Source organism: Pseudopodoces humilis, chromosome 5 (genome assembly GCF_049639895.1).
Source record: "Pseudopodoces humilis isolate 2021_Gansu_Grassland_sample_001 chromosome 5, ASM4963989v1, whole genome shotgun sequence".
Lineage (NCBI taxonomy): Eukaryota > Metazoa > Chordata > Aves > Passeriformes > Paridae > Pseudopodoces > Pseudopodoces humilis.
In genome coordinates this window covers 67,585,261-67,606,879 of record NC_142204.1, presented here as the reverse complement: position 1 = coordinate 67,606,879, position 21,619 = coordinate 67,585,261, and the positions used below count along the sequence as shown (strand labels likewise).

At 39.4% G+C, this 21,619-nt stretch overlaps 1 protein-coding gene across 12 annotated transcripts in view; it reads left to right on the top strand.

Moving 5' to 3' along the window:
* Positions 1–21,619, top strand: part of CELF2 (CUGBP Elav-like family member 2) — a 541,755-nt gene that overhangs the window by 331,980 nt on the left and 188,156 nt on the right. The window contains exon 1 of one of the 12 annotated variants that reach the window (XM_014255173.2): positions 1,570–1,655. The exons of 10 other annotated variants lie outside the window; for them this stretch is intronic. In XM_014255173.2, the coding sequence (XP_014110648.1) occupies positions 1,621–1,655 (35 nt within the window). In that variant the 5' untranslated portion in view covers positions 1,570–1,620. Of the gene's footprint in view, positions 1–1,569; positions 1,656–10,746; positions 10,819–21,619 lie in introns of those variants that run through there. One more of the 12 variants, XM_014255176.2, reaches the window with a different exon arrangement.

Genomic DNA, 21,619 nt, shown 5'->3' with positions numbered 1-21,619 from the left:
TCAGTGCTTGAGTTAAGGAGCACATTTTTTTTCTTCATCTAATTTCCATTTTTCCCCTCTAAACTGCCTCACTCTGTGTGTATACAATACACATATGTAACTTCAGATTTAAACCATAGGGATCTGCGTGCTTTAAATGGATAGTGGTACACCCCACTAATTAATTAAACTTTTTTTTTTTCCCCATGGGTGTCAAATTTACTTTTTCCAAAGGCTGTTTGTTAATATAGTGCATGTTAGAGGCAGTTTTTTTCTGTGGAATACATTGCTGACTTTCTCTGTTGCCCTAGTTAACCTTTTTCCGTCCATCTGTAGGTTACAGATGATTCTACTTACACTTGTAACCTGCTGTGAGAGCTAGGCGTGAAACATAATATAGAAACCTCAGGTAACTCCTTGGATACATATCTTTTCCTCTGGATTTTTTTATGCTTGTTTTATTTTGTGGGAGGTAAAATCCTTTGTAATGCATTTGCTACATTCATATAAAGCAACATTGGTTTGTTGTACATTTATTATGTGGCCTTTCCTGGTATTTTTTACTTTTTGTGTGCCATGATTCTGACTTAGCCAGTGGCAAAATATTTGTGTTGTGCTTGGATACTGGATGGATTTCCACTGACACTAATGGACAATCTGGTCAGGATTTTATTTGCCATTAGCATCAAGCAAAACTTTCTTTTTGTTGCCTTTTGCAAGTGATCAATGGATCCACTTAGATTATAACCTGGAGTTAGGACTAGAATTACGTGTTAATATCTCTCATTGCAATAAAACAACTGTTAGAGTCCATTACTTTTCTGGGGAAAGGAATGGGATTTGTTTAATTTTAACTGCCTCAGTAGTGTACTGGTGCATATATAAACGCTGATGAATGAAATCAAGCAATTAGAATTAGAAATTAATAACACAAGGCATCTAGTCCTTTCAGCGAGTTTGCATTTTGATTCTGATTGATTTTTCTAATATTTGCTAAGTGCATACATATCCACAAAGGCCTTATATCCATATGCTGTATTTTTAAAATGCTGGCATGTTGACTTCTGGGAGCTAGATTTGTTATTTGACAGCATATTATGATTTAATTTCTGTTATCTGAAAAACTGCACCATTAAAATAGCTGATGCAGAATTTAAGTATGTCTGTTCATTGTTCTCTTTTCCAAGGTTTTTGGAAATTACACTTGGTGCCTAACACTGTAAAGCTGGTTTACATTTCAGGCAGGGTTATTTTTCTCTTTGAATGACAGTGAGTATTTGTGTGCATGTATGCAAGTGTGACATGAAAATACGAAGATAGCTGCCTTGAAGTTCTGTTTTTGCTTTTTAATTGATATTTGGATGATATAAAGCAAGCAACTGCCATATGACAATAAAGTGGACGAACTTTCCCAGCTGGATGACATATTTGACGAAGGATGTAACCAGAGAAACTGTGAATTATGTAAAGTGCTAAATAGGATTCTGGGTGTAACTTATTACCCTGCGGGCTGGAAGATACCACTTGTTATTTACTTGCACTTTCTGAAGCAACATTATTTTGGGTGTTTCTCAGAAGTGCTAAACTTCATTATTGGGGAAAAAAAGAATCGAGGAGTGAGTGTCATTCTCCTGGTTTCCTATGGGGAAGGAGTGGGAGGTTTTGGAAGGCTGGCTGTGAGTAGTATGATTTCTTGAATTCTTGTCTGCCATGCCTTGCATGTGTCTGCTCTGCTGCCGCCAGGTAGGAACCAGGGTGAGCCAGATTTCCTGATAGCTCCTGGCAAGGACAGATGCTGCTGTCTGGGTCCACTGAGATAAGAGTTCCTTGGGCCTCTTTGGGGTGGTGGCTTTGTTTTATATTCTGTGTTTGCCTCACCAAGGATTATTTTTATTTGTTTATTGGTTGTATCCCTTTGTGGCTCTATGCTTGGTTTTTTGGGAGTTTTTTTCAGTTAAACTGAATCACATAATTTATTTTTACATATAGCTCTTGAAAAGCCAGCGTACTAACAGCAGGCTCTCGCTTTACTGCATAAATCTAATGCAGCCTCTCTGAAACAGACATTTTAGATTTTAACCTCAATATAAAACTTGCTACTTCATTTTTTCTGCTTTCCACACTGCACCTGCTGTTCTTCCTCAGGATCCCTGGATTTGTTGTTGGGCCATGTGCAGCCCATTCTTACTTACCAACTACCATGAGTGTCGTAGGTGATCTGTGGAGGCAGCCAAACTTTTTGCAGTAGCATTCAAGTTGCGTCAGGAGGTTGTAGCCACATGAGGGTGTACGAGTTGGTTTGGTTGTAGGAGGAAATAATAAGAAGGACCGGATTTGGTGAAGAGCTTTGCTCTTGTGCTAAAAACTGCTGCTTTGTGATGCATTAGACTGGACTTGTACAAAAGCTCACTGCTCAGAGCAGGTAACTGGAGTCATAGTAGGCATCTGGTTGGTGTTTGTGGGAGGGATGCATGTCAGAAAAAAGTTCATGTCTATCAGTTGTTGGGTGTTTTTGTTCAGATGAGGCAATATTAGCTGCTGGATCAGACCCTGAGCTCAGGGTTGTCTCTGCTGTCTCTGGCCCTGCAGTTGAAAGGACAGTTCAAGGGACCTGTCAGGTTTCCATCTTCTGGCAGAGACAGCTCACCTTGCCTGTCCCTTCATTAACTGGAGGGGACAAAAGTGAGTGACGCTTCAAATACTCAAGTTTTGAAACACTTTCAGCTGCTTTCCACTTTTTATCTCTGCGCTTTCAAGTTATTTTTTCCCCTTCATGTTTTTTGGGATCTTTCAAAGCTGATGGTGCTGTGCAATGGGAGAGATGGAAGTTCTCTTCTGTGTGTAAGCATTATGCAGGATGGAGAGTCCAGGGAGAGGCAGCAGTGTTGCCCTTGCTGAGTCTTTGGTGAATGGCAAACCTCTTTCCTGAAGACCTGTCCAGGGGCTTTCTTGCTCTTGCAGCTAGCAAAAGGCACTGTATTTATCAAAATCCTGCTGAAGGAACAGGAAAATATCAAGAGCTAGAACACACCTGTACTATCCCCTCTTACAAAACCTTCCTGACTTCTCGGCAGATGAAGGGAACACCTGGTGCATGCCTCCAGAAACATTTAGGTTGCAGCTCATGGGCATTTTCCTGTATAAAACCTTGTTCAAAGTATGTTGGATCAGCTTACATAGTGGGACTGTGTGATGAAATACACTGGGAACTGTTTTTTCCCATAATCCAGATGTTTTGGGGGTAAGGAAAAGAGAGCGCTGCTGTGGTGGTGACTCACAAGAGTCTTGTGCTGCTGTGTACTTCGCTTTCACATGTGAAGGAAGCTCTGTTCCAGCATGAAGACGGAATGCATCACGCAGGAGGTGCTTGCAACCATGAACACGTGCTTTCCTTGGTGTCTGTGCTCATTTTGAGCTTTAAGGTCTGCAGAGCTGTGTGAAAAGGACTAGAGAATGTTTCTGTACTGGTGTGGTGGGAAGGCCTTGCCTTGCAGAAACCCTGCAAAATGACAAATGTTGTGTCAAAACCTCAAGAATCTAATAGCTTGTAAACAGCTTATTCTTCTCCAGTTTTCTAGAAGTATTTTATTTTCACATGAATTCTATGTGATACTTAACAAATACAGCTATCTCCAATTACAATTCTATGATTTTTTCACTCACACATGAACCTAATTCTCAGTTTTCTATAGTAGCTTTGAGACAATATAGCAATATGTAAAGTACTTGAAAATTCAGAAATTTAAATACTGCTGTTGGAACTTTGGTCCATCTGTTAAAATTCAGGCAGTGGTGTAGCAGTTGTTGCCCAGTAATTCCTACTGCGCAATGCAAAACAATTAAGCTTAGCAAGAAGGTGTTAAAAACATGACCAAACTGAATTTTCAGTTGGTTTCCTGTTTTTAACATTTAGATTCAAGCTACAGTATGAATGTAATGCTTCCCATCTGGGTCTCATCAGTTAAAACTTATCTTTTGGTAAATCTAATGATGAGCTTCTGCTTACTAATTTCACTGCAAGATCATAGGCTTTAAAAAAAAAATAACCATTGAGACACTCAAGTGAAAAGGAAGTTTGATATGTGCTTTCTCTTTATTTCAAGTGCATAAGCACCGTAATGGAAAAAAAAAGAAATGTGATATTTTCCCTTTCTTTATTAACTTGACAAAAGTCTTGGGCTAAAAATTGGAAAATTTTATAGCCTTCAGTGCACTGTATTCAAGTTCTGCTTAAAGTAATTTTTAAAATCAAGTCACCAATTTCCAAAAGGTTTCTAATCCCAAGTATCCTAGTTCTGTCAAGTTTTGTGAATCATTTCCTTTTATGTTAGTTGATCATTTTGTCCTATATCTAAGTTGTTAGTTATGGGGAAGAATTACCAATATAATTGTCTCAAATCACCGTTATAATCTCTGTCCCTTCCAAAAAAATTCACAGCTTAAAAATACCATCTTTAAAAGATACGTATTCTTTTTCAGTTTTCATACAGCAAGTAACCAGTTCTCAGACCCAGGCCCGTCTAAAATATCTGGTTCTGCTGGCCATACTTGGATATTCAATAATCTCATTTTTCATTAGAAATTTTGGGGTTTTTCAAGGGGTCTTCATGCGACCTTCTGCTTTCAGTTTGAATTTTAAGTCCAAGTGATTTATTTTTTTTATAAACTTGTTCCTAGCATTTCCTCTGTACCAAAATTCAGCCTTTTCAACTTTTCCAGATTTCTTTCCCTGTGTTCTGCAGCAAGTTCAGCCCTGCTTTTCTGTACTTGTTAACCTTTTGCCCTATAAATATTCGTTAATGGAAATTTTTCCCGGTTGGCTCAGGTTTGCGATAGTCAGGGAGCCTGGGCTGATAAGGAAACCCCGCTGCCAGCGTGCCGAGGAAAGCATTAAACCACAGCTGTACTCCTTAGTGCTCCTGTCTTTACCTGCCCCAATCGCATACCATTACACTTGATTTATCCTGTGTAACGTGATCCTTATACAAAGCCAAGCTTGGTTGTCATAAGGCCTTCCATTTTCATGCCTTTCTTATCTCTTTTCCAGCTGCATTTTCCCCAGTGCAACAAATAGCTCCGGTGTAAAACTTCCCCAGTAAAAGGAGCCAGGAGTAAATTTGTGCAGGTTGGCTTTTGATGGAACTTAGATAAATGTGGTTGGCATTTTTTTTATTTATTTTATTCTATTCCCTTTTAGTCTCCTGCTTTCTAATTTCTTTCCATGATTTTAATCACCTTGCTTACCTCAGTTACTGGGGTGCTGGAGATAGGAGCTGTGAGATGCACCATTCTGCAGCATGTACTGTTATCTGCATATTTTCCTGATCTGCCTGCAAGTGCCTTGGGAGCCTAGCTGCAGCCACCTCAGGCTGCCTTCTGGGGTGATGCAGGGGGCAGTTTTGCATTTCCATGAAACTGCGTGTTTAAAAGCTAAATAAGCTAAAATATGCACAATTCTTCCATAGTCAGTCCCACCAGGACACCTTCCTCGTCAGACTTTGACATAAAGCAGCTCTTAGCACTGATCTTTGTATTGGATGGAGTTTACAGTGTGTTTGGCAAAGAGGGCTTTCATTAATGTGTCCCTGCAAATTAAAACAATCAAAGAGCTTAGAGAAACCTCAAACATGTTGCAAAATGGGAAGATGCTGCTAAGTTCAGGTGATTAGAAATAATATAATGCCTTTAGAAATCTTTCAATTGATTGAGAAATGCCAGATTTCTGTGACACAAAAGAACTTAAAAATCTAACCATATATATATATATTTCTTTGTCTTAGGAACTTTCTTTCATGTTTTAATTTTTTTTTTCTTTGAAGCCACATAGACTGAAAACTTATTTTGCCCATTTTTAGAAGGGAAACCCAAGGCTCCCCTGCAATAGAATTGGTTGTTTCCTTCCAGTTTAAATTTTGATTTGTAGGGACTATTTTCGGATGCATCAGAAACATGACTTGCAGTCAGAATATGTGTCCTTGTCAACATTTCAGTAAGCAGAGGTCAAACCAGAACATGAGAATACAACTTACATATTTATAATTGCATAAATTGTCCCAAAAGAAGGTCTTTTATTATATGCTGTCCATTTGCATGCTTAGTTAATAGTTTAGTCGGCAACATGAAGATGTCGGCTGCTTCTTTACTGATAAATTTTATTTTATTTTGCATATCCTACATACTTTTTCAGACAAGAGAATTAGTGTAATCTCTTTCAGAGCGATAGTGACATGAGTTCAATGCCTCCAAGAAGGGATGGTAGCACTGGATATCTGTTAAAACTGAAGAAATCTTTGAAATATTCCATTCACCTATGCAGTTAAAGTGACTAGAGATTCAAACAGTCCTCAAAACATTGATGAAGCTTCACTCTAAGTCTACAAGCCCCTGCCTCCAAAACAAAAACCAAAAAACAAACAAAAAACCCCAAACAAACTGTGAGAAAAAAGAAAGTATTTGAAAGATAAAGCAACTATAAGCAGTTATTGCACTGAAGGCATGGAAGTTTTTTAACAATGTGGATTAAAGAAATGGGGAAGAAAATCATGAGAAAGATAATGTAAACTAATGAGAACTTATGTGGTTTCCAGGGATAGTTTTAGGGGGTTTGGGGGAAAAGCCATTTCGTAATAGAATAAAATTATATAATAACTTCAGTGATCAGTGGTATTCAGGGCCACAGATGCAGCCATCTGAAGATGAAGAAACCCAGGTGTAATCCAACATTGCTTTTTTTGATGGCATCTTTGTCACCAATGACTGTTCTCAGGAACATTTGAGGATTTCTGCTCTAATCAGCTTCATGCTGCCTTGAGCACAGTGGTCAAAATTCTCTAATATTCTTAGTCTGACTACAGCAAATCTGTAAAGTCTGCCTTCAGTTGGGATAGTTTGCAATGGTGAATCAGGCCAACCCCTGATGGGTGACAGAGTTGCAGGGAAGACAGAATGTCAGGAAAGGAACAAAACCCCCACCTGCTTACTAGTGAAAGCAAAGTCTGTGACCTAGTTTCCCTTCCTTCATTAGGATGTGGTTTAGCAAAATTGCCACCATGGGCCTGCAGAGGTGATGAGCCCCAGCCACACCACAGGGTTTCTGAACACCTGAGCTGTGCAGAGCCTGGCATCATCCGCACAGCAGATCATCTGCCATAGCTCTGGGGGCAAAAGAAATCAATCCAAGAGGCAGCAGGTAACTCCTGAGAAACACAGAGCCCTTGCCAAACCCTGTTTGGGGCAAAAGCACTTCTAGGAAGCAAAAGGCAAGTCAAAAATAGAGCAAGGGCTGTGGCAGACCCTGCACAAGTTCACTTGACCTGAGTTTGTGCCTCCACCCCTATCAAGCACAGCCACTTGCCAAAGGAAACTGCAATGTCTATGAATGTCTTAAATTGCAGACAGGAAATTTTCATGTTGCTAAATGATAATCTATAGAAAGTAAATGAGGAAGACAGGCTGGAGGGGGGAAGTTAAAATTTTTGTAGTACAATACATAACCATCTTGATTTAGAAGCTACGTTTAGGAAGATCTAGGTGTGATCTTCAGAGGAATAGTCTGTTCTGTAAGTGCTAATCTTGGGAGGATACTTTGCCTTTGGTGGATATACACAGTGTCTGCATACCGGACTCAACACATTGAATTTTGATCCTGAATTACCCTAATTACTCATTAGCATTGAACAGTATCAGCCTATTGTAACAGTGCTGAGTGTCAGAACTTTGCATGTGACTTTTCAAGAATTCAAAAAACATCTCTGCTGAAGAGGCTGTTTCCTCAAGCTGACTTTCACATTCACTTTTGGTTTTTTCACTACTATTAATTTATTTCCTGCATTCCATTAAAAATGGCATTTGCAGGTCAGGGAGCACTAAAATGATTTCATTTGCAAAAAAACAACAACAACAATCTTAACTGAAAAACGACAGCAAAACCCTCTCTGCCTTTGTTGATTGTGCAGTTTACCAAAGATTTACATTTTTCACATCTGTTGCCCTCCCATTATAGTTTCATCTTGCATGTAAAATTGATACAGCAGCATAAACAATCTCTCAATTGCTGGAGAAGGAAAGCTTAATAATAGCTCTGATTACTTTTTTGTCCAAAAGAATATAAAACATCATGTATTTTTTATGATGTCACAACAAGTGGAGAGTTTGACATTATCACATTAACTGCTAATGTATAAATGCAACACTAATGTACTAGAATTAAAACTTTATATAATGACCTTCCCTTTGTTCAGCCATTAGAAATACATTAATACTCTGTCTTTCAAATCGGACCTGATGTAATTTTTTTCATCAATAACTAGTTTGTAGGGGGTTTTGTTTGTATGGATATATGTGTTTATTTTCTGGAAAACTATTCTGACTTCATCTTTCGCAAAGCAGAAGTCAGCAACATTTCAGGTGCATTTATATAGCCTTTAGTTTATTTTGTTTGCAAGAACAGTAGCCAGAGCAAGGAAACTCGGTCTCCCTCCTTCTATCTTGTACTCAAGTTGGCCAGCTTTGTCCATTGCTGTGTGCTTCAATGTACCCTTTTGTAAAATGTGTGTATTACTTATGTGCAAATTGAGATTTGCACATAATTAATTAGCAGATGTTTGTACCTACTTTCACATCCTCCTAAGAGTCATGCTATGTGAGTGCAAAGCAGTTGTTGCTGGGACATGAGAACATTGGAGCAAAACCTTTTTTTGGAGATGGAGGGAAGGTTACAAAGGGATACATGGAGGTTTACCTTTTTTATTTTATTTTTTCAGATACTTTAGAATCTTTTTAAAAAAATCCCTGTTTTGAAGCAAGTGGGGCACAAGACAGCTAAAGATACCTCCCATATAATAGGTGTTATTTCTTGCATTGCTCTTCTACAACCTGCATGCATCAAGGTTTTAAAGCTCTTAAAAGCTCTGAGGTGAACAAAAAGACTGCTGGAACAGCAGTGGGCATGTCGAAGCACACTTGAAGATAACAGCTGTCAGGACACAGGAGATGAAAATGCAACCAAGTACACAGGCCACAGGAAAACTTGGCCTTGGGCATTTTTTGCTTTCACTTCAATAGTTTTAACCCTTTGTACTCCACATATGATTTTTAAAGTTGGGGGAGCATAAAGGAGGAGAAAATCCTTTGTGGGCTGCTTCTGAAAAATGAAAATACACAACTAATAAATAGCTGCTGGATCACTGCAATAAAGTACAGGCAGGGCTGCATTTAGACAGCTTGGCTTTTATCTGATTGTGAGTTGTGTGTTTCCTCATAGGGGAACTACCGCCAACCCAATTTTAATCAGTTGCAATTTTGTTTTTGCGTCTAAATTAGAATAGCTTGGATTGAAGAGGAAGTGAAAAGAAATGTCTGCCAAAGCATTTCTATAAAGCAAGAACTCTTTCACTTTAGTTTCATCATGCATCTTTAGTCTGATATTCTTCATTTTACCCAAATATTATCAGGATTACTACTCTAGTGTATTTTACATCAGCTTTCTGCTTGCAAAGCTAAATAAACACTTCATGAGCCATGCTGAGAAGTCTCCCCAAAGACCTTGCTCTTTAAAACATTTAAGTACAAGCATGACTGAGATTGGCGATGCAGAATGGAACCTTTCAGTTTTGTTGTTATCTAGAATCTACCTTGATTTGGGAAGAACCAAAAATATTCCTTCCTGATGACTGCTCTGGGGCCTCTGTGAGGAGACTCAGTACTATCAGTTACTGCAAGTAAACAGACACGTATTTGGCACATGCCTCAGCAGAGACCAATGTACCTCCTAGCCAAGCTGAGGGGCGTTAGCCAGGACAGAGCTTGATTTGTGACTAAACTCCAACCTGTGACCCAGCAAAGCTCCTTGCTCTACTGAGCCTGTTGCTCCTGCACTTTCCACCTGCATTATGTCCACTCAGAACAAAAATGGCTAACTACAAGTTTCTGCTAGCATCTGTTCCCATGCCTGTTGTCTGAAACAAAGCCTAATTATCACACTCCTTTCCTTCATATTTTCTTTTGACTTACCCAATTGTCTACATCTTTGATATCTAGAGCATAAATGCCAAGGCTGAAATGTGCATTCAATTAGATGACTCTTGACTGACCTACATAACAGTTCATTCATGAGATAATGTGACCTGGAGTCATGGAGATAGAAGCCAGTTGATTGAGCTGGCTTGGCTGTGTACACTGTAAACTCTCCGGTGATTGAGGAATCATCTAAAATTAGCCATACACTGTTGTTGAGAGCCTTTCAGTCCCGGCTCTGTTTCAGTAATATTTTTTTTATGAGATGGGCATGTAATTTGTCACACTGTAGTTCTTTAATGCTTAAGTTTATTAGCATGAGGTACTTGGGTATCAAATAAAATGAGCAGTTAAGTGATTTATGCTTAGGGTCTGCACCCAGTTCAGGGTATAGGTAGCCAGCCTCCCATGAAGGGGCAAGAGAGTATACAGTATTTACCACTTCCTTCAGACAGCTACAAAATGGTGCTTTTTGAAGATGAACCTCGTGCATGTAAATCCCAACTGCCTATTACTGCACGGCAAGTTAAAATGCATTTTTGTATTAAAAGATATTGTGTGTCTGTAGAGAGCCACAGGGTTTTCCTTAGCTTTTGCCTACTACATTTGTGAACTTGCAGCTTTCAGCTGTGGGGGGAAAAAAAGTTAACCAGGGAGCGAGTGGTTTCAGCATAAGAACCAAGTGACAGTTTTTGTATTGCTAAGCCACAAAGGAAGCTCGGATAAAGGTTGTAGGTCGGAAAGAAACCTTGAGGAGCATGCTCGTGAAGTGAGGCACTTGAAGAAAGGCTGCAGCTGTCACTTCCACATCTGAGGGGCAGTGAGGTATTTCAACCATTTTCTTATTCTATCTTGTCTTAAAGATTCATTAATTGAATAATGTAAAATTATCTGGTGTCCTCTGGGGCATAAGTCCTTCTATTTTTATTTTTTCCCTCAGTAAGTGTGGTAGGAGCAGTCTGTGCTCTGTCGTGTCCAGTTCCTCTCAGATGGAGCTGCTTTGGTGCTGACTGATGCGTGTCGCGAGGAGGACTGGGGGACATTTTGTACAGGGAGGCTGTGGGCTCTTCAAAACACATTTGGGGTGAAGCGCCACATTCCTGAGGCTTTCTCTTTTAGTAGATGCATCTTGTGGGGGGTTTTCGTGCTTTTAAAGAGCAGGTTGCTTGCTGCCTCCTTCTCTGTCTTTTCTATGGTTCTGTGGTTAACTCTGTGCTGACACAGTGGTGATCCTCTCTTGGGGAGGGTGAAGATTAATCAAAATGCCCAGGAGCTGGCTGTCAGATGTCCAGCAGGAGGTTTCCTGAGAGTCTTTTTTTGAGTTCCTTAGGGGTTCAGGTTTTTTTTTTATAACTTGACGTTTTTTAAGAAATAATAAGGAAGTGACAACCTGCACAGCAGTAAAAAGGGATTTAATTTATTCTTTCACATCGTACATTTTGCAGTATTTTCATATGATTCTTTTTTTTTCTTTATGATGCATATACATAGTTTGGCTTTGAGTGAATAAATTGTTGGGAATGCTGGAGAGAGCAGCAGCAGAGAAACTTTTATATTTTGCTGGAGTTTTTTGGTTCAGACAGACCACTTGGGCTCCAAGCTGAGGCTGAAATTGCACAGGGCCCAATTAGTGCCTGTTACCTTTGCTGTTTGCTCTTGATCGGTTGCAGAGACAGAGGTTTAATTAAGCAGAAATGGGGATGTGGAGTTAATGTTCATTATAAGTAAAATCGAAACAGCTGTTTACCTTGCCGAAGCCTTGTGTGTTAATGTCCATAAATTTTACCTTGAGGAGAGCTTGGAGGAGCCAGCCCCTGTACATGCCTATCCAGATACCGTGTGATATCATTTTGCATACTCATTTTCACAACATTTCCTAATCATATTAATTAACACATTAGGGTAGAATTCTTATTGTCTGCAGAAATTAGTTCAATTAAAACTATTAACATATTATCGTGATTGTTATGGTATTTGCAATTTGCTTTGTTACTACTCAACAACTACTGCAGCAAACCCAAATGTTTGAAATCAGCATAAAATTGGCATGGCTGTGCTTTTCCTCTTAACTGCCACATCAGGTCTCACTGTATACTTCCTGAATAAGCTCTGTTTCTGTGCTGGGGTTTCCTCTGTGAAAAAAAAAGATGTGAGAGGCCATGACTCTTGTAAGTCAAGGCTAGAAATACTTTGTCTTGATTAGGCTCTGCTGTGCCTAGTGTGATCACTGTGCAAATACATATGGAAAGAGTAAATAACTATAGTGGAGAGCAAGAGAGTAATGGATAGAAACTGGTCACATTCATGCTAAAAAAATTAGTAGGTTTTGTGCTTTTTTTCTTTTCTTGGTCAGAGCTGTGAGTTTCTGGTCTGGCTGTCTTGGGAGAGGAATGAAGGCAAGAGACTAGCTTTAATATTGAACATTTTCAGATTCAAAATCTTCATACAGGCAAGTGAGACATGCTCCCTGTGTAGGAGGCAAACATTAGTTGTTAGTGTAATTGAAATATTAATGGTCTCATCAAAGATTATTATTATTATTATTATTATTATTATTACTACTACTACTACTACTACTAATCCAGATCTACTTTTTATGAGACAAGAACACTGTTATGGGAGAGGAAAGCTTCATTAATACATTTGAGATGGATATGGACATTTCTGAGTGTCTGCTCCTGTCCAAGGTGTTTTGCTTACTCAAAGAGCTTTAATTTTCAGAGCTGAGAAGTGGTGAGGGGAAGTAGTCAGATACCAAGGGCGTCACTGGGAGGGGTACCTTGATAGCGGGGGTTTCTTCTTCCTTTTTTGCTGTTATGAACATGATGTTGATGGTTTCCTAATCCTCATTTTGAGTTCTATTTCTGGCTGTTTTAATGGGTTTTTTTTTTTAATGTTTTATAACATTCTTTTACACCTTGCTCATTCTCTCTTGGATTGCAGTACCTCCCATTCAATATGTATGTGATGTCTTACATATCTTGGATACTTTTTCTGTCTTACCCTAAAACCACAGATTTGCATTTTATTAGGCAGCTGTAGGTGAATTTTTTTTAGCCCTGGAGTTGTGAGTGTCAGGCTGTGCCCTGTCTAATATCTGCTCGTGCCTCCACTCCTCTGCATTGTACCTCGTGTAGCCTCTTCAGGGCTCTCCATTATGATACCAGGTCTGTGTTCCTCTGCACTCCGTTGTTACCTTGGGATCATAAATATTTCATCCTGCACAGAGTAACTGTGAGCTACTACTGTCTGTATAAAAAGTGCACATAAACCACATCATTATGCAAAGACAAGCAAAAGCAAAATATATTAGGCAATAGCCAGCTGGCCATTAAGAAAATTGCTGCTGCAGCTAAAGCAGCTAAAATGAAGCTCCAGGTTGGGCATTAAAAGTGTAGGCAAGACTGACGTGCCTGGGGCTGAGGCTGTGCAGGCTCAACACAAAGTCTGTGTGCTATTACTGGCATCACAGGGCTACAGGACATGAATGAGATCACTGTTTGGGTGTACCACTGCTGGCTGGGTGACACAGGATGTCCTTTTTGATCTAGAGTTTGTAGCAACACCTTAAACTGTTGAAAGGGAGTATTTTGCCTTTACAGAGCAGGTGTATATTGGTGTAGTATTAGCAGGAAAGTTGAACAGAAAACAAGACGTTTTATCTAACTGTGGTAGATAATTGCTAACATTATTCTAAGCCATATGTATTCTATTCATCTTCATGATATTGCTGTGACAAAGCTATTATCCTCCTTTACAGATAGAGTATTTATCTACAGTTGCCCTAGGATGCCTCTATAGTCAATGGAAAGACATTTCTACCTCCATTTTAGTCCACCTGAAGTCAGAATTGCCCTCTAAAATTATTATTTCTCTTCACAGACTAAACAGGAAATCCCACACACATAAATTTAATAAATCTGAGCCAAAGAGATTAGAGATTTGTCTGCAGCAGATGAGTTTCAGAGCCTGTGCTTTCACAGCTGTTACTAGTAACTAGCTTAGCTTAAATTTATTTCATATATGGAATATATAGGTGACTTCTATAGTTGAGATTGTACTGTTGTTATACATCAAAGGAGACATGTCCAAATGGCTGAGTGTGGAATTCAATTTTCATATTTCGGATGAGAAGATAATGCCCTAATCAGGTCTTGTCTATCTAATGCACTCAGTGGCACTACTCAGTTCTTTTCAGTTTGGCTACCACTCCAAACTGTTAAACCATCTGCTGATAGCAGCCGAAAAGATGACAATATAATAAATTACTAGAAAAAGTTAAGATGCCTAACATCTGCTCTCCACCAAGCTTGAGCATCTTCCCTGAATTGATGTTCTGTTGTCTCCTGACACAGTCAGGGAAGATGCCTGCTCTGAAGCTGTTGCAAATTCAAATAATTTGCAGCTGGACCTACATTTCAGGCATCCATCCTAGGTCTAAATAGGGAATAACAATAGAGAAGGGAGAAGACAAAGGCAGGAGAACACATAGTTTCTCAAAATACCTTAAGAAGTTCCTGGCCCAGGTAAAGGCCTTTGTCTACTCATTATTCATTATGATTAATGAAGAAATGCCTAATGATGGCAAGCAGAATTTTGCAAGACAGAAATAGAAACTGCTGCCTCTTCAAAACCACATGACTGTCTGTCCTGGATCTACGCTGTGCATAATGTTTTAATCAAATACAGTTTGTTCTGTAGCAATGGACCACATTGGTTAGTGCAAACAGAATGTAAACGTATTCTAGATAAGATTATGTAGCTTTAAAGGTGCTGGTAGGCAGACACTGTTGAGAAAATATACACATAATATTTATTTAAAACATTGCTGGGGACTCCTTTGCTGTTATTAGTCTGTCATGAAAATCTGCAAACACATACTTACCAGAAACTCACTGCAAAACATTAGGCAGTTAGTGAAGTCAAATATAGAGGGTAGATGCCATAGCAAAGCACAGTTAATGGTTGTGACTTAACTTACATCCAAGTGCAAACATAATTAAATTAGAAAAAGTCCTGAACCAAATGTAGGAGGTGTAGCCTGCCTGGAATGCAAATATGAACCTGGATCCCATCCTACTGCTTCAGTCTCCTGAAGTAGAACTGGAGGAAACAGGAGTTCAGAGCTGAATCCAAAAAGCGTGAAACAAGCCAGTAGGTGCCACAATGTTCTGCTCATTATTGTGGTACAAACTTACACAAAAGTAGCTGATCTAAGAGAAAAGACTTATGGACTGGAAAGTTTGGTGTGCATTAATTTGGGAGATTCCATTACATTAAGCAAGTTGTCTTCTAGTTTCCTTTTCTAAGTTTTTTCAACTCTAAAAGCATACTTTTAAGATATGATTTCTCTAAGCATAATAATTGATTTCTTCTCTGTTCCTAATTTCTCTCACATACACAGCCCTATCAGCTGCTTCCACAGTGAATAGGTGAAGAAGGAGCACTCCTTCAGCACAGATTCCTCCATAGTAATGTCCTGTGATTTTAAGCTCAGTGAAATTGCACTGGATCTAAATTTACCTTAAGCAGAAGGATGATCCTTGTAAATAAATATGAAATCATATAATGTAGTTATGAATCATAAAATAATACAAACATAAAAATAATAAAGAGTGTAAATACCTAAATACTCCCGTAGCCTTTACAATATAGGAAAGCAACTGGATTTGATCCTGGAGAGTGTATTCCACAATGTATTCCCATGAGTCCTGTTCTGCCACAGATCTGTCATCCATCCATCCATGAAAATCTATTCCTTCAGGTCTAGATTAGCAAATGTTCCCCCCACACCCTATTTTTTCCTTGTAACAGTAGTGTTCATCATTCACTCTGCTGCTTCTCCTTACCTCCTTCTGCCACCTGGTTAGACCTTGGGGCTGCTGGCTGGTGTTCCATAGAACCAGTAAGATTTTCCTGAGCTAGACCAAATAGAAGCAGTAATGAAGTTCTATTTTAGCTTGTGTGATTTGGCAAGCTCTGGCTATGATGTGATAATACATGAAATAAGGAGTCAGCAGGCTGGGCTGCCAGCAGGAGCAGAGAGATTCTTGCCATTGGTGCACCTGGATGTGTCTAGGCACAGACATTCATTTATGGCATACTGCACCAGCCTGGAAAAGTCCTGAGGGGTTGCTCAGATGAGCTGGTTTGGTTTGTATGCATCAGTCCTGTTTGGAAAAGGTGGGAACGCATAAATCTGTGTGCCTGTGTGTGTCCCTGACTGACAGATTTAACCTGGTGCAGAATTAAACCTGTAGCTGTCACTGTCTCATCCCAGCGTGGTGACCAGCTGTTCCTGACTGATACAACAGGCTGTTTTCCCTCTTAGAGGTATTATTTATAGCGTTATCTTTCAGAGTAAGGTGTGAGACTGGTGTGTTTGGCTGGATAGCAGTGCCAGTGTGTTCATCTGCTACAGGGTAGAGGTGATGTTTCTAATCAAGCTAAGGCTGAATGGACGTTCCAAGAGGAGCATGGTGAGATTTCTAAACAATTTAAAGGATTTGGTTCAGAACAGGCATTAATCAGTCATTAAAAAGCAATTGCAAATAACCATTACTTTCTGTCCATCTCTATGTTTCTCAAGCATATCCCTGAAAGCTCGACACCATTCTGCAGCTTTAGCAGTAATTTGAATGCAACAAATCGTACCTGCAAAGCACAGATGTTGAAAGCTGAAAAATCTGAAGGTGCCGTATGTTTCCTGTAATTGAAAGCAGGTGCCCTGAAGGAAGCAGAGATTCTGTTTCACTTTATGAAGTATCTAGTTGGCAGAGCAGGCAAAAAATACCTGCTAAAACTTCATTTACTAGGACTGGATAAAACAGATTAAAACTGTTGTTTTACGACAGCTCTTGGGTTCAAACAAGGGATCAAGATCCTGTTGTGTTGGGCAGCATTGGCAAAATAGAATTAAGTCACAAAGTTTGGAGTATTAAATAAATGGAACTACATGTATTTAAAGGATGGGATGAGGGGAAGGACCATGATTCACAGACCTCTTGGAGTGATTTTGGAGGAGGACTACTAAGATGAGTGGAAGGATGGAACACCTCTCTGTGAGGAAAGGCTGGGAGAGTTGGGGCTTTTTCATCCTGAGAAGAGAGTGCTCTGGGGAGACCTAATTTATTATAATTGCTATATAGACATTTTATATATATATATATATATATATATATATATATATGATAGATAACAGATAATACATGATATGTAATAATACATTATAATTGCATCTTCCAGTACCTAAAGGGGGCCTGGAGAGAACTAGGAAGGGACTTTTGACAGGGACATGTAGTGATATGAAAAAGGGAAATGGCTTTAACCTCAAAGAGAACAGGCTTAGATTAGACATTAGGAAGAAATCCTTTCCTGTAAGGGCAGTGAGACAGAGGAGCAGGTTTCCCAGTGAAGTTGTGGATTCCCCATCCTTGGAAGTGTTCAAGGCCAGGTTAGACCAGGCTTGGAGCAACCCAATCTCGTGGAAGATGTCCCTGCCTATGGCAGGGGCTTTGGAACAAGATGATTTTTAAAGTTCATTCCAGCCCAAACCATTCTGTGATTGCATTGTATGATACAATGTGCAGGACTGAAAGCAGGCCCAGCATCTCCATCACTTTGGGCTGTTCCGCTCTGCGTTGGGGTGGATGCTGCAGCCTATGTCTGTGTCTCCCAGTGGCCCCACACCCAGACACTCCTGTCCTTGCCCCAGTGAATGCTCAGTAAGGTAGGCTGCCAATCTATCTTTTGCCTCAGTTGCTGTTTATAAAGAATCCAGGCCTAAAAATTATTGAAAGCTATGAAAAATTGTGCTTTGGAGGATTGCTTTTTGTGAAATAGCCTATAAGGTAAAGCCTGCAGGGTAAGGAACAGGAGAGAAGTCCCTGGTGAGTTGTAGCTGCAGCTCTACCTGCAGAGCTCACAAGCCTTTAGAGAGGACTCCATGTGTCTGTGCCTTGGTTTACTTATGGGTAATGGTAAAAGCCCAAGGATTCTCTGAGAATTATTTCATTTGCATGGTTTGTGGTGCTTTTAATACATATAAGGTCCAAATGTTGTACACCCCATGAGATTTAGCAGAATTGTACTCAAGCTGAACGCAGTCTGTGGGTGTAGGTAGTATTTGATACTTATAGGCAGAAAAACAAAGTAACAGAAAAGCACCCCAAATAACCCAAATTTACTGATGTTTCCAGCCAGTTTTGTAGTGCTGCAAGCTGGGACTACATCTGCTTCTATTCTGTGTTTTGGTGGTTCTAGCAAGCATAGAAAGACAAAACAACTTTAATCAAAACATTTTTTCATCTCTTTTTCTAATGAAACAGATAGTGCCTGGCATAGCATCATTGTATAGTTAATTCATCTCTCTCAAAATACTTAAGAATTCTTAAGTTCAGAAAGTGCTGACTGACCTGTGTGAACCAGGCTCAAAGCTCTTGCTCCCATTTAAAGACTCTGCAGCACTTTCACTATATTCTTTCTCTTTGGATTTCCCACAATTTTTTTTTCCTCCATCAGTTCTAGGCAGACATTTTCTAAGACTTTTTCTTCTTTAATCCATCAAACAATAGAAAGAAAGGAAAAGATGTCCTTTGTTCACATTGTGACAGAGAACAGATTTTGCTGAGAAAATAGTGAATTATGTTTACCACCTTTTTCTAATAGCCAAGAACAGATGGGGAAACTTGGGGGGAAAAAAGTGGAAGAAAAGGCCAGATATTTAATATATATTAGTTAGTTTTTCATTCTTTTTGACAGTCTTATTTAACTGATTAATATTGGATCTTAATTCCACCCAAAATTTTAGAAACTAGGAATTTAATGACCACATCATTTCTCTCTGTGTAGCTTCCTATACATGAAAGGTCAATGTCAGTCAGACTGTACCATTTGGCATGAAGATGAATATAGAAGCTAAAGAGGATTTAAAAAATACATGATCTGGCATTTGAAAGTGGAGTCTGGGAGTTGAGTCCTGCTTTTATTCCTTTATCTGCTGATGACCTAGCAATTCTTCTCTGATGGGGTGTGTTTACAGATTTAAAACTTTTTTTGTCCTACTACATGGCAGTGGGGAAAGTCCTTCAGGGGCTAAATCAGATTTTTAGGTAGGTTGAAGAAGTGTCTGTTTGATGCTACCACTCTCTCTAGAGGCATTTCTGTGCAGAAAGTATGTAAAACAAGGTTAATACTCTCCACACCATACAGAACCTGAAAGAAGTCCATTTACCTAAAAATCTTTGGCAGGGATGTCTGGTCCCTTTGTTTCTTGTTATTGACTGTAGAAAGAAGGGAAAGTGCCTGGGTTACTAATGTGGTGTTTACCGAGGCTTCTGTAGCTCAGTGAAACCCATCTGAGCATTAGTGCCTTAATTTTCCCATCTGTGAAACGTAGGTTGTGTCTTGCACTGGAGTTGTGATCCTTACTGCTTCCCAGAACGCCTGGAGAAAGAAGGTAAAGTTAAAAGGCAAGGTGGTATATTCTGATCAAGGGTGGTGCTTGCTCAGAAAACTGCCGTACACAGCCTGAAAGTGCAACACGGGTGTGGATATACCCAGAATGAACAGCATAGCACTGAAAAATAAATTAGCATTAGATGACTTATAAGCCTTATTTCTTTGTGCAGTGGTGCTTTTAGGCAGTGTTGTTAGGTATCTCAGGAAAGGAGTTGAATATTTCCAGTCAGTCATGGAAATATCCATTTTAATGTGCACAGCAAAGGTGGAGGGACCTCATGTTTACTGTTTGAATACTCGCAAGCAGTCAGGGCTCTGTGCAGAGTCCCTCTGCATCTGCTGGCTTTCTAGTCTTTATTTTCAGTTGCTCACTTTTTATAATTGCATCAACTTCTCAACTGAAAAATAGGTATATATTAAATATGGCTTTGTTATGCATTGTTAAAGAGTCAGCAGTCAGGCAGCAGAGATGTTCTTACAAAAATTATAACAAATGTTATAAAATTTATGAAGCTTTTTTATGAAATTAAACATGTCTGAATAAGCTACATCTTCTTGTCATCCATTTGCCTTTCTCTGGAATCACACAAAGCTCACTTCTGGCGTGTACAAACCTCTTGAACTTCCAGTGCCACATGGTTCATGTTTTCCTTGGTCTGTCTTGCCAGCTGTGTGACCCCATCAGAGGGTTTGAACTGTAGTGAAAGCATTGACATAGTTAAAATGATTGAATGTAACACAGTGATAAGATTTTGGGAAAACCTCATTGAGGACATAAAAAAAATATTTCTTTTTTACTCTGACTTACGTAGCTTGGAGAGGACTCATAAATTTGAGCTATTCACTGATGGTCCCTGGACTTTGAAGCACATCAGAGTAAAGATACTCCGGTGATGTCTGACCAGTTTTTCTGGTTTTTGAGATGTTTAAAATGTAGAGTTGAACCTGGGAATCAAATTGGCCAACAGCTACAAGTTAGAATCTATTGTCTCAGGCTGTTTATAATTTAGTCTCTGTCTGGCAAGTCATTTGAACAGGAAGTGGTTCCAAAGTACACATTTAGCATTCACTCATGGGGTTTTCCTTTCTCTGTCTGCAGTAGCTTCTCCTATGGAAGCAGAACTAAAGGGTCTGCAAAAATTTGATCTGGTGTTCACAGATGGTACACTGAATATGAAATTACTCTAACTGCACTTCCTTGGGGGCTGCTAAAAGATTTCTGTAGCTTCAGCCACTGTGATGTGATGTTCAGGTTGACTCCTAATTTTATAACTGCATATTTAATTGTATATCTTAAAGAGTGGAGGGTGCTACTGTGGAAGAACTTTTCCCTTCAAATGTATGTTACCTTGTTTTAGTTTTCTCTTTTATGGTTTTTGTCATGCGTATGTAATATCAGCTCTTCCAGAATAACTTTACCATATTTAAAGTATGAGCTGAGTTTGCAATTTCGTGTAACCTACATTGAGGCTTCTCCTCTGTTTCTAGGAGCAGAGAAATCTTGTGTCTTCTTAGGATGCCTAGGTTATCAGGTGCTATAAAATATCCATCACTCATTCCTTCATCTATTGTGGCATTTTCAAACAAAGCTTCTCAATCCCTAATTGCTGCAAATTGCTATTTGTAGCAAAGTGGGACAGATTTTTGAATGAATTCTGAGATGATCTGGTGATCTTTAGCCTCTGCAAGACAATTGTTCTTTGCTAGTAAGTAGCGTATTATTTATTAAAAGTAAAAACTTTGATACTTTCTATCCTGTCACATAAGATCAAGCTGCTGCTGAGGTGCATGAGATATGGTTATGCTGCCCCTGGAAGAAGAATTCACTTATTTCGTACTCTCTGATATTTCAGTTTCATCCCCCCATGATCTGATGGCTTTCTCTTGTCACTTCTCATTTTCATCAGGTATTGCTCCTGCTGTTGGTAGTAGTAGTAGTAGTATCACGTGGTAGCTGAGGTTTGAAGGTCCCTCAGGAGATCTCCAGTCCAACCTCCTGCTCAGAGCTGGGTCAGCTGTGAAACCAGACCATGTTCCTCAGCGTGAGATACAACTGTGTCTTGAAAACGTCCGCAGATGGAGACTGCACGGTGTCTCTGGGCAGCCTGTTCCAATGGCTGAATGTCCTCACAGGGAAAATATTTTTACTTCTATTCAGTAGGATACT